Source organism: Mytilus edulis, chromosome 11 (assembly GCF_963676685.1).
Source record: "Mytilus edulis chromosome 11, xbMytEdul2.2, whole genome shotgun sequence".
In the NCBI taxonomy this organism is placed as follows: Eukaryota; Metazoa; Mollusca; class Bivalvia; order Mytilida; family Mytilidae; genus Mytilus; species Mytilus edulis.
This window is the reverse complement of record NC_092354.1, coordinates 64,588,459-64,606,793: the sequence shown is the minus strand read 5'-3', so window position 1 is coordinate 64,606,793 and position 18,335 is coordinate 64,588,459. Positions and strand designations below refer to the sequence as shown.

Genomic DNA, 18,335 nt, shown 5'->3' with positions numbered 1-18,335 from the left:
TTATAACCACTTTTTTATTTCTTGTCGATTTTTAGAAAAATTTTGGAAAAGTATTCATGAGTTAATGATAAAATCAAATTTAAATTTTAGAGTATCATTAAAGCAATTAGTCTTTGGATATAAAATTTTTGACAAAAATTATTTTGGTCAGAATTATTTCATAACAATCTTAGGTTTTTCCATATACAAATCATATTATGTATCTAATCAGAAATTGACAAAGGTAAATGTTTATCAAATTTTTGTTCGAGAATACATAAAAAGATACAACGAAAACAGAACAATGAAACTTAATCCATTACAAACGTCACTAAAAAGAAGTTTAGACGATTGATAGAATAAAACATAATGTATTAAAATGTTGTATAATTGTATTTCAAGAAATTTATACATATCATTATAATATATACATATATACCAGCAGCTGATTGCTAACCTGGGCAATCGGTGGAATATTACAGGATGCATCAAGAAAAGCTTGGTTTCTTGGTGTAACAATGTAACAAGCATATTTGATGAATTAATATATAATGTTGTTAAAAAAAAAAAAACATATGATAACGACTTATATGATTCCGTAGCTAAAGAAAACAAAAAACAAACATACAACTGAAGCAAACTACTAAATAAAAATTGAAGTATACAAAAGTAAAAGACAACAGGCAATAAATACACTTTAAATTGATACTGCTATTTCTGCTTAGACCATATAAGACTGATTCATTTATTGCTGTAGTATGGTTCATGGTCTATTAAAGGACTGAAATCAAACCATTCAACGGCTGGTTCAATGATCCATCAATGAATTGTTGAAAGTATGTCTTAACGTGTAGAGAGCGTGGGTCTCTCTCTAAACAAGTCATTGCATTCTTGTTATTAAATTAACAACAACAGTATACAATGTATCTATATCATAAAGGTATTTAAATGTAAATATGATATACTTTTAAAAATAGGTCACAAAAAGTCAATAAATAGACTAACTACGAAGTTTGTAACAGGAAGTGTTAATCATTTGATGTGTGTGACGAGTGAGTAAACTTATTAATGTTTTGAGCAAACAGTTGTTTCATTTTCTCCAGTTTAATTCATTTCATTATTCAATATTGACTGGGTAACATATTAATTTCATATGTACTTTCAGTTCTATTTAAAGCAGCGGTAGGTTATTGCATGCCACTATCTTCCACACATTTATATTGTCCAAAAATGTTTTTTTCAGACATTTTCTGTATTATTCAAACCCTCATATTAATCATGTTTATTGTTTATTTAACTGACTAAATGCAGTAATATAAAATTAACTTTGACCTATTCACACTTTTTAAGCAGCAAAAGAGGGTAGTTTAATGATATCATTCGAAATATTATTATATTAAATATTCTCATATTGTGTTTACCATATCAACAAGAGGGTCGTGATGCGGTTAGCGGGATAGAGAATAGCAAAAAAATAAAAATAGAGAAAAATTAGTCACAATTATAATTAAAGAGAATAATGGGGTGCAAAATATAAAGATTAGAAATAGAAAATAAAACTATTAATTAAAACAATACATACTAAAGAAAGAACGATATATACAGAATATAAATATCGTATAATTATACAAACAAGAAAATAAAGTAGCATCTTTTTCAAGAGTGTTTTACAGAATAAGAGTCGGTGAAAAGATAAGGAAAAATGCCTTTGAAATTTTAACAATTCAGAAATTGAAAACTCCTCAACGAGACCCTTAACCATTTTAAACATTTGGTACTCCAGCATATTATTTGCACTGCCATAAGGATTTATAGATATATAATACGGAAACACTTGGAAGTTCGGTTTACCTTTGTTATGTTTATATTAATTACCCTTAGTTTCCTTGTGGTTTTGTTATCTTTGTTTGTCGATCTAACGTGAAAAAACTTTTCTTTTTCACTCTCAAACACAATAAAGTAAGAGGTAAACCACTGGAGTTGATCGGGCTACACAAATACGGTCGTTCATGAACTACCAAGTAAAAATGTTGCTCGAGTGGAGCTTGGGTACGATTGTGAAAGAAGTATAAGTCACTTTTGATTTGGTCGGGAACGTTAAATTATCGTAGTATCACACTGATTAGTAGGATCTTCAAATGTTCAGAGGAGAACAAAAGTGTGGCTGTGCCTGGTATAGAATGAGTGTCACACTCTCTTGACATTAAGGAACCTTTGCATCAATTTTCTGGTTGGCCGGTTGCAAAGCAATAGGTTAATATTATATTCACATTTCAGGACAGAAAATAACCTTATTTAGCGTAGATCGAATCATTTTTTACCAAAGGGAAACAGGCACACCAGACAGAAATGAAACGATGATTTTACAGGTGAGATTAATATCCCTTAAATTTTATCTGCCTTCTATTAATTCCATCTCGGTAGACTAATACTTTGTTTACAATCTAATACATGATATGTTACAACGAGTAGTACATGGTTAAACACATAATATAAAAATCGGATCGATTTGTCTAACTCACTTAGAAATTGAAAATAACATTTCTTAAAAAAAATAAAAACCCTTTCTATTCATTTTATGTCTTATAGAAACAGTATAGTCTATATTTCATCACTGAATTTTTCAAGTCATACTCAAATAATATATCATTAAAAATTGCATCATAACAAAGTTGTTCGTTCCAAACTAGTAATGTTTAAATAATTGATGAAGGCTTTCGTTTAGTCTGTTCAAAAAAATCTACGGACAGACATAAAAGGACAGAATATAATTTAGCAAATGACTATCAATGATAGCATATAAATTGTAAAAATTGAGAATATTAAATTCCTGGTTTTGCCGGGTATTACTGTAAAAGAAAACCAGATTGCACTTTGATAAAAAAAAATAAAAAGAGAAAAGGGGGGGGGTCATTAATTAAATTCCATAGAACACTGAATAGAAAATCAAGAATATAACCAAAAAGAAGGTTTATCTTGGGTTCTCCGGAATGGTTAACAGTTCCTTTTCCAACACTGTACCACGCCACATGGCTCATGGAAAATAAGCATCATAGTAAAGAAATGTGTGTCACGATCAGAGCAATTGGTGCGTGCTCACATTGACACATATATTCCGGTCAACCACATCATGATGGTATCCGTGAAACTTGATATAGACTACTGTCGTTGAGACTGTATAGTAACATGGATGATTATTTTTCATTTGAATTTCGAATAAAATCTCTTCTGTCTTTTTCAGAGAAGTGAATTTTTAGATTTTTTAGATATTGCACTATATCTTCGCGTCGTTGTCCACTTTTCATAAAAAGAATGAGGGATTAATTTACTACCCTTACTTCCATCTCAGAAGTAGTTATTTGCCCTATGTGATTCCTAATCGTTTTTGTTATTGTGTTACATTTTGTTTTGTTTTTATATTATTCAATATACAGCGAAGGATTGACCTTTAAAGAACCTTTAACCCATACCGAACCCTATCTATAACCGAATCTATAAAGAAATTATAGAAAATTTAAATTTCCTTACTAAAAGTTTCCAGAAATACAAAACCTGAAATCAAGGTAATAAAAAAAAATCCTTGGATTGGTTCTTCTGAAATGGACGCAGATTGTGTCCATATGTTAACAAAATCCAGAAAGTGATATTCAGATTTGAAGAAAAAAAATATTTGATCTAGAAGAGGGTTATTCTTAAATTTTAAACATGCCTACGAAAAGCAATGTAAAATTACCATTTATATATCTATTTAAAAGAGTTTTACAAATAAAAGGTATTCATACAGAAAATTATAAATGATATAATATATACTTCTAGTTTTAGGACAAATTGATAAAAGATGGAAGATTCAGAGAAATACCTAATGGTTGCTGCTTTAGACTTTGGTACTACGTACTCCGGCTATGCATTTTCAATGCGGAGTGATTTTTTAAAACAACCATTAGATATACAGGCTAACCCAGTATGGAAGGCTGGAAGCCAAAAATTTATGTCATTAAAAACACCAACATGTCTATTATTAGATAGCAAACAAGAGTTTGTAGCCTTTGGGTTCGATGCAGAGGATCAGTGGACAGACTTGCTTTATGAGGAAGAACACGAAGAATATTATTTTTTTGAGCGCTTCAAAATGAATCTGCACAATAACAAGGTACTTTATTATTGTCAGTTTTTTATTCGTTGGTTTAATAAAAGCCGTTCAACGCTAGGTATCTTCTTCCAAATTAAAACCATAAAAAAACTGTCATACACAGAAGACAACAACTTCCTTTCATTTGTGATTGAAATACAGCCAGTAAGTTTTGATATTGGGAGTTGTAGAACAAATATATTATATCCTGAACGTCATCATTTTGATAGTAGGATCCTCGAATAGGGGTTCCTGCTTGGCTGTGTAGAATGACTTCCAGTTGTTATTTTACTCACCTTCTGGCAAAGACGAAAGGGCGTAGAGGCTATCAATTTATCCGTCCGTCTGTCTATCAGTCCGCCAAATCGGTTTTCAACATTTATTTTCGAGCTTGAAGAAATTGATTTATATTTGGTTTATAGTTACACCTTGATCAGCCACAGTTAACTTTTTTATTTTTTTCTGGTGTGATGATTTTGCGGAGAGATATGGTTCTTGGACTGAGTTAGAAAATTCATTCAAGTAATCAGTTGTCAGTACTTAATTTTCATACTTAAAGATATCGATTTGTTATTTTTTATATAGTTTAACCATGACAAGGTAGGGATCAACTTTTAATTTTCTTCCGTTCATATGATCGTTCTGTTTAAATTGGTTTTTTTTTTAATTTATTGAAAGAAAACTTTTTCATATGTTGTCATTACCTAAAGATAGTGTTCAATATTTTCACTAGGAATTGTTAATCTGTAGGGGACCATATATTGCCATGCATGGTGTTGGAATATCATGTAGTAATTAATTGGAAAAGTAAAATCCCCAAAATACTGAACTCATAGGAACATTCAAAAAAGAAAGTCCCTTGGAAGTGGAAGTTGAAGTGGTCTTTAGATGACATATTTTAAGCTATGTTACACACACAACCTTATACATCTTAAGCTTTCAGTAGTTCTTGATGACGGTTAATTGAGACATGCTTATTAAAAAAATACACATTGTAAAATGTCGAAGCAAACGAATAACAAAAAAACTTCATAAGAGTAATAAATGATAAATCATGCATGCCTACAAATAAAGGCAACAGTAGTAAACCGCTGTTCGAAACTCATAAATCGATAGAGAAAAAACAAATCCGGGTTACAAACTAAAACTGAGGGAAACGCATCAAATATAAGAGAACTACGACACAACAGAAAAACACATTAAAATGTAACACACACAGAAACGAACTATAATATAACAATGGCCATTTCTCTGACTTGGGACAGGGCATTTTGAAATAAAAATGGTGGGTTGAACCTGGTTTTATGGCATTCAAAATCTTCCGCTTTAATGGCAATGTTAATTGTAACATTAAAATGACAATATTACATGACAGGACTACAATACAAATAAATGAAAGAAAATATAGGACAGAGAAACAAATGAATAATAGCCAACAAATGAACCAGTTTAAACAATTAATTCGCCAGACGTGCGCAACGTCCACACAAGACTAACCAGTGACGCTACGTTTGGAAGCCAACACAAGTACAAAGTTGAAAAGCACTGAGGGCCAAAAGTCCCAAAACAAAATGTAACCAATACGCCTGGGACAAAAACATCATTATTATTTAGAATTTAGAATAATTCATACTTTTGTGAACAGTAAATTTTATAATACAATAATTTCATTTGTTAAAACAATTGTGTATTATGTTTTCATTATATTTATAAAAATAGAATATTACAAGTGGAATGCTGCTAGAAGATGTTACCGAGAAGAAACAGCTGCCAGCTTTTGATGTGTTTAAATTATCAATCCAATATTTAGTGAACCATTTGTTAGATGTTTTGAAAAATCAAGGAAATGTCGTAAGACACAACGAGGTTCGATGGGTCCTTACAGTTCCTGCAATATGGACGGATAGAGCCAAAAAGTTTATGAGGTCTTGTGCTGAAGCGGTATGTAAAGACAAATAAGATATTTTAAAAGTCGTAAATTCATTTACAGTAACTCACGCAAGAGAGACATCAAAAGCTTTTAGAAGATCGCTCGAACTCTAAGCGAGGCGAGGTCAGAAAGGATATCCAGTTGTCATGTATCATCCGCGATGCAAATTCACAATTAGCAAAAATTATTACGACATTAAATTGCATTAAATACCAGACGATAAAACTGTTTTCAAATATTATAAGCATGTCTCCATAAATATTTTTGTTTTTGTTTTTAATGGGAATATATATACAACAATTTTACATAGTGTATGAAATCATCAATAATAAAATAGAGAAATGGAAATGGGGAATGTGTCAAAGAGACAACAACCCGACCAAAGAGCATGCAACAGCCGAAGGCCACCAATGGGTCTTCAATGCAGCGATAGAAACTCCCACACCTGGAGGCGCGATTCACTAGGCCCTTAACAAAAATGTATACTAGTTCATTGATAAAGGACGTCATATTAAACTCTGAAATATACACAAGAAACTAAAATTAAAAACATACAAGATAGTGATAAGTTGGTAATAAATGCTTAATTTATTGAATTAGAGTTTACAGTAGTTTTATAATAATTATATATTTAATTTACCTGTTTAAAAAAACTTTGAATTTTTAAATACTCAGGCTTTTTACCGCAGGAATATACTACCTTAGCTGTATTTAACGAAATTTAACGAATTGTTTCAACTTCGTTTATTATATGGCCTTTTTTTTATCTTTTTTTTATTTGAGAATAACTGATGAGTTTGTTGTAGACGAAACGCGCCTTCAAAAAATATCAATCTTTTTTTCAATGCTAGTATCTATGTTTAGTTTATTTACCGATATTCAATGTTTTTGAATCCATTTAGAATATACAATATGTTGTCTCATCATCGAATTGTTCAAAGTTTGGTGGACAGCTTTACACTTAAAGAAATTTAACTCACGTTAGCATTTTCGTTGAATGCATTGTAGAGCAAATTATCTTTTGGGATACACCTGTAGTTTATAACTAAGTATTATAAACACAAGCACAAATTGGGACTTAATTGATACGTTTTGCTTTAATTTAAACATTAAGAAGCTTACATGCCAATATGAAAACACAATTTAAAAATATAAATAAGGATGTTCGAAGAATTATATCTTATGAAAATTTGTCTTAAGTTACAAGATAGATTTAATATACTTTTTATATTTCGAAAACACGGGTCGCCCATATCATACCTTTAACAATGATTGTGGAAAGTTCAAAACGGAAAGTCCGTAATTAGAAAACTATTGAAAATGATGATTTCGTTTCAAACGAGATAAGAATGTGTTTCTTAAGTGATATCTAGATAAACAAATCAATGTAAAAACTAATTCAACGACTATAATACAATTATTTCTAATTGTCGAAAACGAAACCGTGGCAAAAATACGAAAAACGACGAAAAGTCAAACAACACTTCACAAAACACATAAAACTTCACTTATTAAATGCTCAACGTGATGAGAATCTGGCAAAAATTGTATGACCCCGAGAAAGAACGTCTACTCATACCGTTTGTGTTAGGAAGGGGACCAGCAAACAGTTCAATAGTTATATATGGTGTTCCTTGTCGGTCGAAAATTTATGCCTGTAATCTAGTTACCTACCATCTCCTATTTCATTACAGTTCATTACCATGAGATATTGCAATATTTTTCTATTATTAATCAAGTTTTCCCTATATTCAAGGCTGGTATACCAAAAGACAACTTATTTCTCGCACTTGAACCAGAGACGGCATCAATTTTCTGCCAATACTTATCCACTGAGAAGTTGAAGGGTTCTGAACCAGGATTCACTATGACATCGGAAGGGACAGAGTATATGGTTGTTGATTTAGGAGGTTAAGTATTGGTTACATTATATAAAACATATATTTTATATCAACAATATATCTATTTCATTGCAATACAAATGTTTTCCAGGACTGACGGTTGCAATTATAGGTGTAGTATTTGTTACATTATATAGAACCTTTTTTTTTATAAATTCTGGTTTACACCTTCTAACATTTCATATTTTCGTCTTTGGTACATGTACATATATATTTATGTCAACAATTGGATATATTTATTTCATTGAAATCTCATTCTAATACAATGTTCTTCGAACACTGACGCATGCAATTACAAAGATTTAGATTAGTCGGTCTTGCAATGATCGGCCTTTCCCGAATAACATTGTCTGGTATGAAAATTCTGAAATCGTTTTGCAGAATAAGTTAAACAATGAGCTTTTTCTCTCCTGACTTGAAAGCCCCTATGTTATTAGAGCGCTTGTCGGAGTTAACTGCCTTCGGTTAGGCTTCGGACCACGAAACGTTATGTAACACTGAAAATGAGAAAAAAATAGCTTTTGGATTTCTTAAAAGTTGATAAATTTTTATAAATAAAACATATATATGTGTTCAGAGCGATAACGGTATATGAGTATCTTACTTTGTTCTAGTCCATTCAGATGCTATTGTATTTCATTTGGTATATGTACAGCCTCATTTTTACATTTCACCTTACCCGAACCAGCTATTTTAACTCGTATTAAACAAAGCGTAATTAAGGTCCACGCTTTGCAGATGCATATTGGAAAATCTCTTGCTGTCAGTAGTTTTTCAAGGTTATATTTTATGTGCCAAACAATACGCCAGCTCGACGTCTGTAACGTCACATGCCCAAAAATGACATCACACTGTAATGACTGTTACATTTAGACACCAATTAAAAAAAATATTACACTATTATATCTCCGGACTCTTAAATGAAAGAAATACAGCAGTATTGAGAAGTTTGCATAAACTAAAGCATGCACATATGTGTCCCTTCTGCACATTCGGTGTTGACACGCATGACCCGTCGTCAGAAAGAGGGTTAACCTGGTTACATGAAAGATAGATTTTGCCGGGATAATTATTGCTCAATCTTTAATTTTCTAAATTATGTTTTGTACACTTATGTCTTTTTTGTCTTTTTTTTTCATGGCGTTGTCAATTCTTTGTCGATTCATGAGTTTGAATGTTCTTTGGTATCTGGGCCTCTTATTAGAACAGTTAAGTTTGAAATTGTTACATAAGTGTATGTTAAAACTCCGATGGATGAAGTTATTGGTTTTATTATCTTTAATAACATTTTCATCATCACTTGGCGTCCGTCCTACGTCGTCGTCTGTTAACTTTTACAAAGATCTTCTCCTCTGAAACTAATGAGCTAAATTCAACCAAACTTGGTCACAATTATCATTTGGGTATCTTGTTTAAAAAATGTGTTCGATGACTCAGCCCGCGTACCAAAATGACCGCCATGGTAAAAATAGAACATAGTGGTAAAATGTAGATTTTGGCTTATATCTCAAAAACCAAAGCATTTAGAGCAAATCTGTTAGATTAAAATAGTTCATCAGATTAAGATCTGTCTGTCCTGAAATTTTCAGACGTATCAGACATCTCGTTGTTGGGTTGCTGCCCCGGAATTTGTAATTTTAAGGAACTTTTGCAGTTTGTGGTTGTTATCTTGAAAACTATTATAGATAGAGATAAACTTTAAACAGCAATAATGTTCAGTAAAGTAATATCTACAAATAAGTCCAATGAACAAAGTAATCAATTGACCTCTTAAGGAGTTATTGCCCTTTAAAGTTAGTTTTAGAAAATTTTCGCATTTTTTGTAATCTTACAAAAACTTCTCCTCTGAAACTTATGCGACAAATACAACCAAACTTAGTTACAATCATCATTAGGGTATGTAGTTTTCAAAATGTGTCCGATGATCCCGCCTGCCAACCAATATGGCCGACGTGGCTTAAAAGAGAACATAAGGGTAAAATGCAGTTTCTGGCTTATATTTCTGAAACTAAAGCATGTAGAGCAAATTGGACAATGTGTAAAAGAATAGATAGAAATAAACTGTAAACAGCAATAATGTTCAGCAAAGTAGGATCTACAAACAGGTCAACATGACCAAATTTTTTAACAATTTTCATAAATTTGTGGTAATCTTTCACAAAAGTCTTCTGAAACTAAAGCAAAAGTATAACAGTTATATAATTTCATGTATCAATTGTATAAAAATCTCAGGTGAGCGACACAGGCTCCTTGGAACCTCTAGTTTTTTCAAATATTTATTATGCTGTTTTCCATTAGCCATTGAGGTAATTTATGAACCATTCAAGTTAAACGTCGATGTTGATATTTATGTACAATCAGGTGGAACTGCAGACATAACAGTTCACAAGAAAGTAGCAAATGGTCGGCTGAAAGAAAAGCACAGAGCTATAGGAAATGATTGTGGTGGAACATCGATTGATAAAAGATTCTTTGAGGTATTTGAAGAAATATTCGGAAATACAATCATAAATTTACTGAAAAAAGAATGTCCGATTGCGTATTTGGATCTCGTTCGAGAATTTGAATCCCAAAAAAGAGCTGTTGAAACATCAAATAAAACCAAGGTAACCATGGCAATCCCATTCGTTGCACTTGATGAAATGTGCCAAAAAAGTCTCCAAAAGAATCTAAAGTCTCTGCTTGAAAACTCACCATATTCAAAAGAAATAATGTTTACAAAGGGGGGTAAAATTCGTATAAGCGTTGATTTCTTCAAAACGTTCTTTATGCCTTCAATTGAAGGCGTCATATCTCTAATGAGAGAAATTTTTCGAAATAAGTCACTGAAGAACGTCGCACATGTGTTAATTGTTGGTGGATTTTCAGAATGCAAGCTAATGCAAGATGCTGTTCGAAATGCGTTTCCGGATCAGAGAATAATAAATCCAAATGAGGCTGGTCTGTCAGTGTTGAAAGGGGCCGTTTTGTTCGGTCATAAGCCAGATTATATACAATCACGTGTCATGCGATGTAGTTATGGTGTCAAAACAAATCTTCCTTGGAATGAAAAAAAGTATGATAGAAAACATCACGTAGTTATGGAAGGGGAAGAAAGATGTGACAACATTTTTTCTCTTATTGTTGAGAAAAATGAGAGCGTTGAAGCTGGAATGATAGTTAAAAAATCTTTCTTTACACCTTTCGAAAACCAGGTCAGTATGGACATTATGGTGTATGTATCCGAAGAGGCAACAACACCAGGTTATGTCGATGATACGTGTTACTTGCTTTGTAAACCAACAATCACCTTTATAGACACCTGCAAGGATCGACGCTGGGTAGACGTAGAATTTGTACTAGGAAATACAGAAATTGACCTCAAGGCTCACGATCGAAATTCTGGGAAGGCGATATCAGCAAAGTTTAATCTAATTTAATCATATCGCGTATCAAATTGGTTACGGAAAAGACTTTTTGAGGTATAAGCTATAATGTTGACTTTTATCGTGCAATTATCTTTACCTCGTTGTTTTCCTTATATTCATATTTGAACTAAATCTTTTTATTTCAAAGTTTAATTCAGTTTCATTCATTGCCACATGTTTTACATGTTTCAGAAAGATATATTCACCTATGTTATATATTCATCTCATTATATGTAATAATTCTTTATACTTGTTGTGAACTATTATTTGAACAATAAGTTCTTATGCTGAGTTCACACGTAATTCGAATTCGATTCGCATTAACTAATTCGAATTAGTTTAATTCGCATTCGAAACATTTAACGTCCTAACGTCAATTCTAATTCGAATTGGAATACGCATCAAATTCGCTTTACTGTCCTAACGACGTTAATTTTTAATTCGGATTAACAAAAACGTATTTCTAATGCGAATTAGTTAATTCGAATTAGCCAATTCGAATCAATTCGAATTAAAAAAAAAATTAAAGAGTGTGTGAACGCGATTAGCGAATTTGATTCGCATTCGATTCGAATTAAAGTTACGTGTGAACGAGGCATTAGACTCCTCTCTTGTTAATCTAAAAGACTGTTATAGTTTCATTCTATATTTTTATTTTTTGTTTTATTCTATATTTTTATTTTTTTTTACTTCAGAAAATGCATGTACCAAGCTAAGAATATGATAGTTGTTTTTCATTCGTTTGATATGTTTGAGCTTTTGATTTGCCATTTGCAACTTTTCATTGGAGTTTCGGTATTTTATTTCTATCTTCTAGCACTTCATGGTAAAATATGTACATGCATTTGAGCAAATAAGATTTCCCATGATATTATCTACTAATATATTGAAATTTAAAATATGTTTTCTTAAGTATAATAAATATGTGTTTAGTTTTTACTTTGGTTTTACTCATTGTACATTACATGGCCAACGCAAAAACAAATGAAATCAATTTCATCATCTAAAGAATAATATGTGGAAGTTAAAAGGATGTTTACTCCTCTTTTCAAAATACAGAGATTTTTAAAGACTGTTATAAATTGATCAAAACTGAAAAAAATGGAAAAGGCGATAGGTCTTTGTATTGAGATATATAAGATACTGAAATTTGACGGAAATTGATTCGCTCATACATATATCACTGGAACCTTTTTTTTTTCAAAAGTAGGACAAAATTATAAGGCTTTTATGAAAAAAATGTGTCATAAAACTTCGAACTTCAAATTAGGGATAAAAAGTAAATCACAAAAATACTGAACTCCAAGGCAATTCAAAACGGATAGTTCCTAATCGATTTGCAAAAACAACCCCCATCACGCGATGTATAAGAGCTGTCAAATTGCTTACTTGGTACAGGCATTTTTCTTATGTTGATAAAACCTGGAATTATAGCTAGCTAAACTTGTATGACCGTCGCATCAAATTCCATTATATTGACAACGATGTGATCAAAACAGACATAAAAGGTAAAAATTTCACATATAGGGGTATGTGATTGCAGTTTTAAATGGCACCACACAAATCGATTTAGACGATTTCAAATATCTAACAAAAAGTCTTAAACTATGAAAAATGTATCTATTTAACAATGTTCACGCAAATCAAATTATAAAATATTATCTTTAATGTCAGTAGATACTGTCATTAGAATGGTTCAATCTTTTTATATTCCACTGTTTTAAATGTTAAAAGAGGATGATAATCCAGCACGAATAGTAATACATACTGTAGAACAAATTTTTAGTATTCCGTTCTTGCTTCACAAAAAGATTACCTTTTAACTTACAATAGAAAAAGAACAATCAAAATCCAATCTATCCTAGGTAGAAATAGTCAGTATAGTTCTCGCAAAATTGTTTCTAGTTTCCGACCCATATCGTTTTGCCAATCAAAATCCAATCCATCCTGGATAGAAATAGTCAGAATAGTTAAATTGTTTCCTGAGAATTGATCCATCTCTTATTGGCCATTTATAATACGTCACTTCCCCTCCAGTCAACCATCCAATCCACCAGCTGAAGCTACCAACTGTTGTTATTGTATGATCACAGAGTGATAACGTTGCGATAATTACCTCCCATTTCGGACTATCAATATATTCAACCTTGTTTGTCACGTGACGTGGCATGTTAGCTTTAGCCCAAGTCATGTTTTGTGAAGTTACTACAAAAAGAACATTTCTATATTTTGACAGAAAATAGTTGACAGATTTGGATAGATACTCTGGTGTTGCTATAACAAAACCATTTTGTTTTAAACGACTACTGATGAATATATCTCCTAGTCGAATATGGACGCCTACTAATGTTACCATTTTTCTGGATTCTCCATTGAGCTTGTGCAGAATTTGCCTAATATTGCGTTCAGCCTCGATTTGAATGTGGCGTCGAAAAGTTAATTGTTTCCTTAGTTCGTTCCTAAATTCATAGAAATATTTCCAGGACTGTAGACAACTAACTAGTCTGACATTTTGAGAATTGTTAAACCTTAAAAGACTATCGTCGTAAGCAGACGACTGTTTTTCCTGCCGGTAATTAAAAGTCTGACATATTTTCACGTCTGGTCGTACATCAACGTCAATGTTAAATACACGATTTATTTCTGTATTTTCACCTACAATTAATCGCATATTCTTTGATCTCGAAACACCAAAATGGGATGCAAATTGAAATAAGTTATTTCCAAACCTTGATCTAAAAACAGGACACAAATACGAAATATTACTGGTGTATTTATTTTCATTGTAATTGAAACTATTTGTGGTAGTATTTATGTCATGAGCATGTTCTACCGGTATTTCTCGACAGTTTTTTGTAAAATTGTTCCCGTGTTGAAATTTCCTGCATTTTGTATTATTCGATTTAAAGATGACAAAGAAGGATAGATGTACAACTAGTACATGTAGTATAGATGTAATTAATATCACTGAAAAAGAAAGCATAAAAATTATAACACAGAAAAAGAAAGCACACAATTTGTAAGACTGAAAAAGAGAGCTCACAATTGATAACACTGAAAAGGAAAGCACAAAATTGATAACACTGAAAAAGAAAGCTCACAATTAATAACACTGAAAAAGGAAGCACACTATTAAAAACACTGAAAAAGAAAGCAGACAATTGATATGATTGAAAAAGAAAAAAAACTCACAATTATTAGCAATGAAAAAGAAATCACACAGTTGATAACGCTGAAAAAAGCACACAATTGATAACACTGAAAAAGAAAGCACACACTTGATAACACTGAAAAAGAAAGCACACACTTGATAACACTGAAAAAGAAAGCACACAATTAATAACCTGAAAAAGAAAGCACACAATTGATATGATTTAAAAAGAAACAAAGCTCACAATTATTAGCAATGAAAAAGAAATCACACAGTTCATAACGCTGCAGAAAAGCACACAATTGATAACACTGAAAAAGAAACCACACAATTGATAACACAAAAAAAGAAAGGACACAATTAATAACACTGAAAAAGAAAGCACACAATTGATAACACTGAAAATTAACGCTCAAAATTAATAAAATTGAAATAAAAAACACACTATTAAAAACAATTAGTAAGAATGAAAGTGATTTGTTTCACACAACGAAAAATATCGTATTTGTTTAGAATAAACTTATCATAGATACTAGAATATAAATGTTGTATTTGCGTCAGACGTGCGCTTCGTCTACAAAACTCATCAGCTCGAATAAAAAAAAAAGTTAGAAAAAGATTAATAAAGAACAAAGTTGAAGAGCCTTGTTGATCAAATCACTATATTATACTCGATAATAATCACTCTTATCATCCTGATTGCGCATGTGTTACGTCCTCAGTTATATATAATTGTTGTCAAAGGTACCAGGATAAACCAGTATCCAGTTTATATAAAAACATAAGAACATGTGGTATGATTACTAATATGACAACTATCAACTGCAGTGCAAATGAAGTGGATTTAAGTAACGTTTGGCCACCATACGGTCTTCTGAGATAAGGAAAACCTATAATGTACAGTCAAATATAGACGGACATCGACTGACGTGACAATGACATTTCAAATGAGAAAAGTATCAGCGAAGTATATAACAAAACAATTTTACGAAAAACGAATATGACAGACATCAACTAACAACCATTAGCGACAACACGGGATAACAACCAATATTATGTGGCGAGATTAAACAGTTACATTGGTTACACTTAGTCACCTGAACATTTTAGATACTTTTCTGTTTTCTTTAAATAATTCAATTTTGGATGTAAAGGGTCTTCTGATTGACTGACATTGTTTTGTCAATTAGCTCATAAACACAATTGTATCAAGGACACTGACGTCAACAACGTTTTTCGTGATTGCCAATGAGACAACTCTCAACAAGAGACCACAATGACACAGAAATTAATAACTATAGGTCACCGTACGGCCTTCAACAATGTACACAGCCCATACCAACTAGTAAGCTATAAAAGGCCCCGAAATGACAATGTAAAACAATTCAAACGAGACAACTAACGGCCTTACTTATATCCATAAATAAACGAAAAACAAAGATGCAACACATAAACAAACGACAACCACTGAATTACAGGCTCTTTACTTGGGACAGACACATACATACATAATATGGCGGGGTAAAGCATATTAGCGGAACCCCCCCCCCCTAACCTGTGACAGTGGTATAACAGTACAACAAAAGAACGAACTATAAAAATCAGTTGAAAAAGGCTTAAATCATAAGATGGACAAAAATCTTCCACTTTTTACAAAACGAAGAAAGAACATCTTTGTTGACATGACGACACTCTTTCGAATCTATTTTAAATGAAGGATGTTATATTGGTCCTTTTTACAAAAGTTTTTAACCTTTCTTTCCTGAACGATATCGAGGTCCATGGCCATAGGGGACATATCTAAACTTAGACGATTTATAGTCTTAATTTAAGGGAGTATTAATTATACATTCACGTCTAATGTTACCGACGTACAATTTAAAATTAAACTTCTGCTGGTTTTTTGTATGTGTATGAAATTATAGGTGGTTCTATGTTATCGAAATTGGGAGGTATAAAGTTTTGAACGGTAGAGTCATTAAATATACTAGATAATTGATAAATTCAATACCTCTGCTATTATATCTAGTTTTTAAAAAAAGACGTTTATAAACTTCAGGTTTGTCGATACTCGGGAACAACCTATGGTGGCAAAAAGCTGTAATTATACACGAATATTCCTACAGTGGGCTGAAGAAAGAGATGGTGTCACACTCCTTGAAAATATCGTGTAATTTACTAATAGGTATTTGACCCAGTTCACATAATAATTGATGCCTACCATTGTTGTTAAATATAGATAGGAGATTACCAAGTGTATAATTTATACGATGTTTAACTCGTTGATTTGACTGATACGTTTGCCAAGCAATGTATTATTTCGTTGTCTTTTATCAATAATACTCATGATATCAATAGAAGGTCTAGACTACTCCGAAAGGGAGTAGTATACTTAACCTAAAAATAACTTCACGGTCCGATTACAAGCAAGCTAATCGAACTTTCTACCGTTACCTACCCACTCAATGCATTTTGCTGTAGACAGCTTTGATTACTTCGGATAAATAAAAGCCTCCATGTTTGCATCATCTTGCTCTGGTACTACTACCTCTATTACTTTTTTTTTCAAATATATCTTGTTTAACTAAATAAAGAAGTACTGGTCAAAAATGAAAAAAATATGGATTTGTAACTGACCTATGTAAAGAAGTTTCCTCGTCATATCAATTTGCAATTGTGACCATGGATTGGTAACTAACGTACGGAAAGACATTTCCTCTTCATATCAATTTGCAGTTGTGACAATGCTGGCATACTTCAACATGTCACATGTCATGGTCGACGTTTAATTAGTCAAATGTATTATATACTAATCGATCAAGAATCAAACTATCATAATTATGAAATAATTCGTAAATATATTGAAATGTGTTTTATCTCTGTCGATTTATAATGCAAATAAGATTAATATGCATTCATTTGAACCAAAATTTGCAAATCATGATTTCAAGAAATTTAATATCTATGTTTTCATATGATCTTTTCTATATCGATGTATAATTAGTATTTGTCTGGTTTTGGCCATGTTTATAGCCACCAAGTCGATGCCACAGCTGGTGACCGTTTTGTCTCCGATGGTATATCACAAAGTCAGTATCAGAGTTAACGACATAAACAGCTTTCGTTTAGGTTTAAACATATTTTATTTGTTCAAGTACAAATTGATACGAAACAAGTCAAACAGACTTATGAAGTCTTCTCCATTTAACATTTATAGCAAAATAATACAAAATATATGTATAAGCATGCATGTATAGATTGGTATATCTATTTAAAAAAAATAGCGATAAAAACAAATCATCTTAACATTTCGAGAGTGTTTTCTTATGTACCACTTTAAGGTGGTATGGGTGTCTTCCTCCATCTTGGATTGTAAAAACAGAGAATCAAAGGTCAATATTTTCTATCAAGCTAGCAAAATTTGATTCAGGAATGCAGATATTTAATGTGAATTTTCATTTAAAAGAACCAATTTATAAGATTATAACTTATGAATATTAATATTTTTGCAAATGTTGATTATTTTTGGTTGTTTAAAACAAAAATTAAATTGGCATTTTAAGGGGAGGTAACTCTAAAACAGTGCATTTTTCTGAAGGATTCTACATGAAATTTTCCTGTTTTGTATTTTAGCCGGAAAAAACGTACGGTGACCATATCTTTTCTTTTGATATTCTCAAAACATTGTCTGAAAGCCATCTTATCCTTAAGTATTTAACAATTCTATTTTGTTTAGTATCTAATAACAAAATGGTGTTTTTTCCTGTATAATCCATACAAAATGTGTCATTTTGTCACGTCCTGTAGCATGAGAAAATGCGCGGTGACCTATCATTTT

At 31.7% G+C, this 18,335-nt stretch overlaps 1 protein-coding gene across 1 annotated transcript; it reads left to right on the top strand.

Annotated features, from left to right (window-relative positions):
• The first annotated feature begins 970 nt into the window (after positions 1–970).
• LOC139496063 (heat shock 70 kDa protein 12A-like) lies at positions 971–12,285 on the top strand. Its single transcript, XM_071284498.1, has 6 exons — positions 971–1,031; positions 2,257–2,348; positions 3,796–4,129; positions 5,828–6,049; positions 7,795–7,948; positions 10,301–12,285. Exons 3-6 carry the CDS (start codon positions 3,818–3,820, stop codon positions 11,356–11,358), a joined length of 1,746 nt encoding a protein of 581 aa, XP_071140599.1. The 5' UTR covers positions 971–1,031; positions 2,257–2,348; positions 3,796–3,817; the 3' UTR covers positions 11,359–12,285.
• Positions 12,286–18,335: the final 6,050 nt, after the last annotated feature.

Excerpts from the sequence above, each read along its gene's own strand:
- LOC139496063 (XM_071284498.1), top strand. The coding sequence starts at position 3,818 with ATGGAAGATTCAGAGAAATACCTAATGGTTGCTGCTTTAGACTTTGGT. Across the intron at positions 4,130-5,827 it reads TGAATCTGCACAATAACAAG|AATATTACAAGTGGAATGCT; the intron begins GTACTTTATTAT and ends TTATAAAAATAG. Across the intron at positions 7,949-10,300 it reads TATGGTTGTTGATTTAGGAG|GTGGAACTGCAGACATAACA; the intron begins GTTAAGTATTGG and ends ATGTACAATCAG.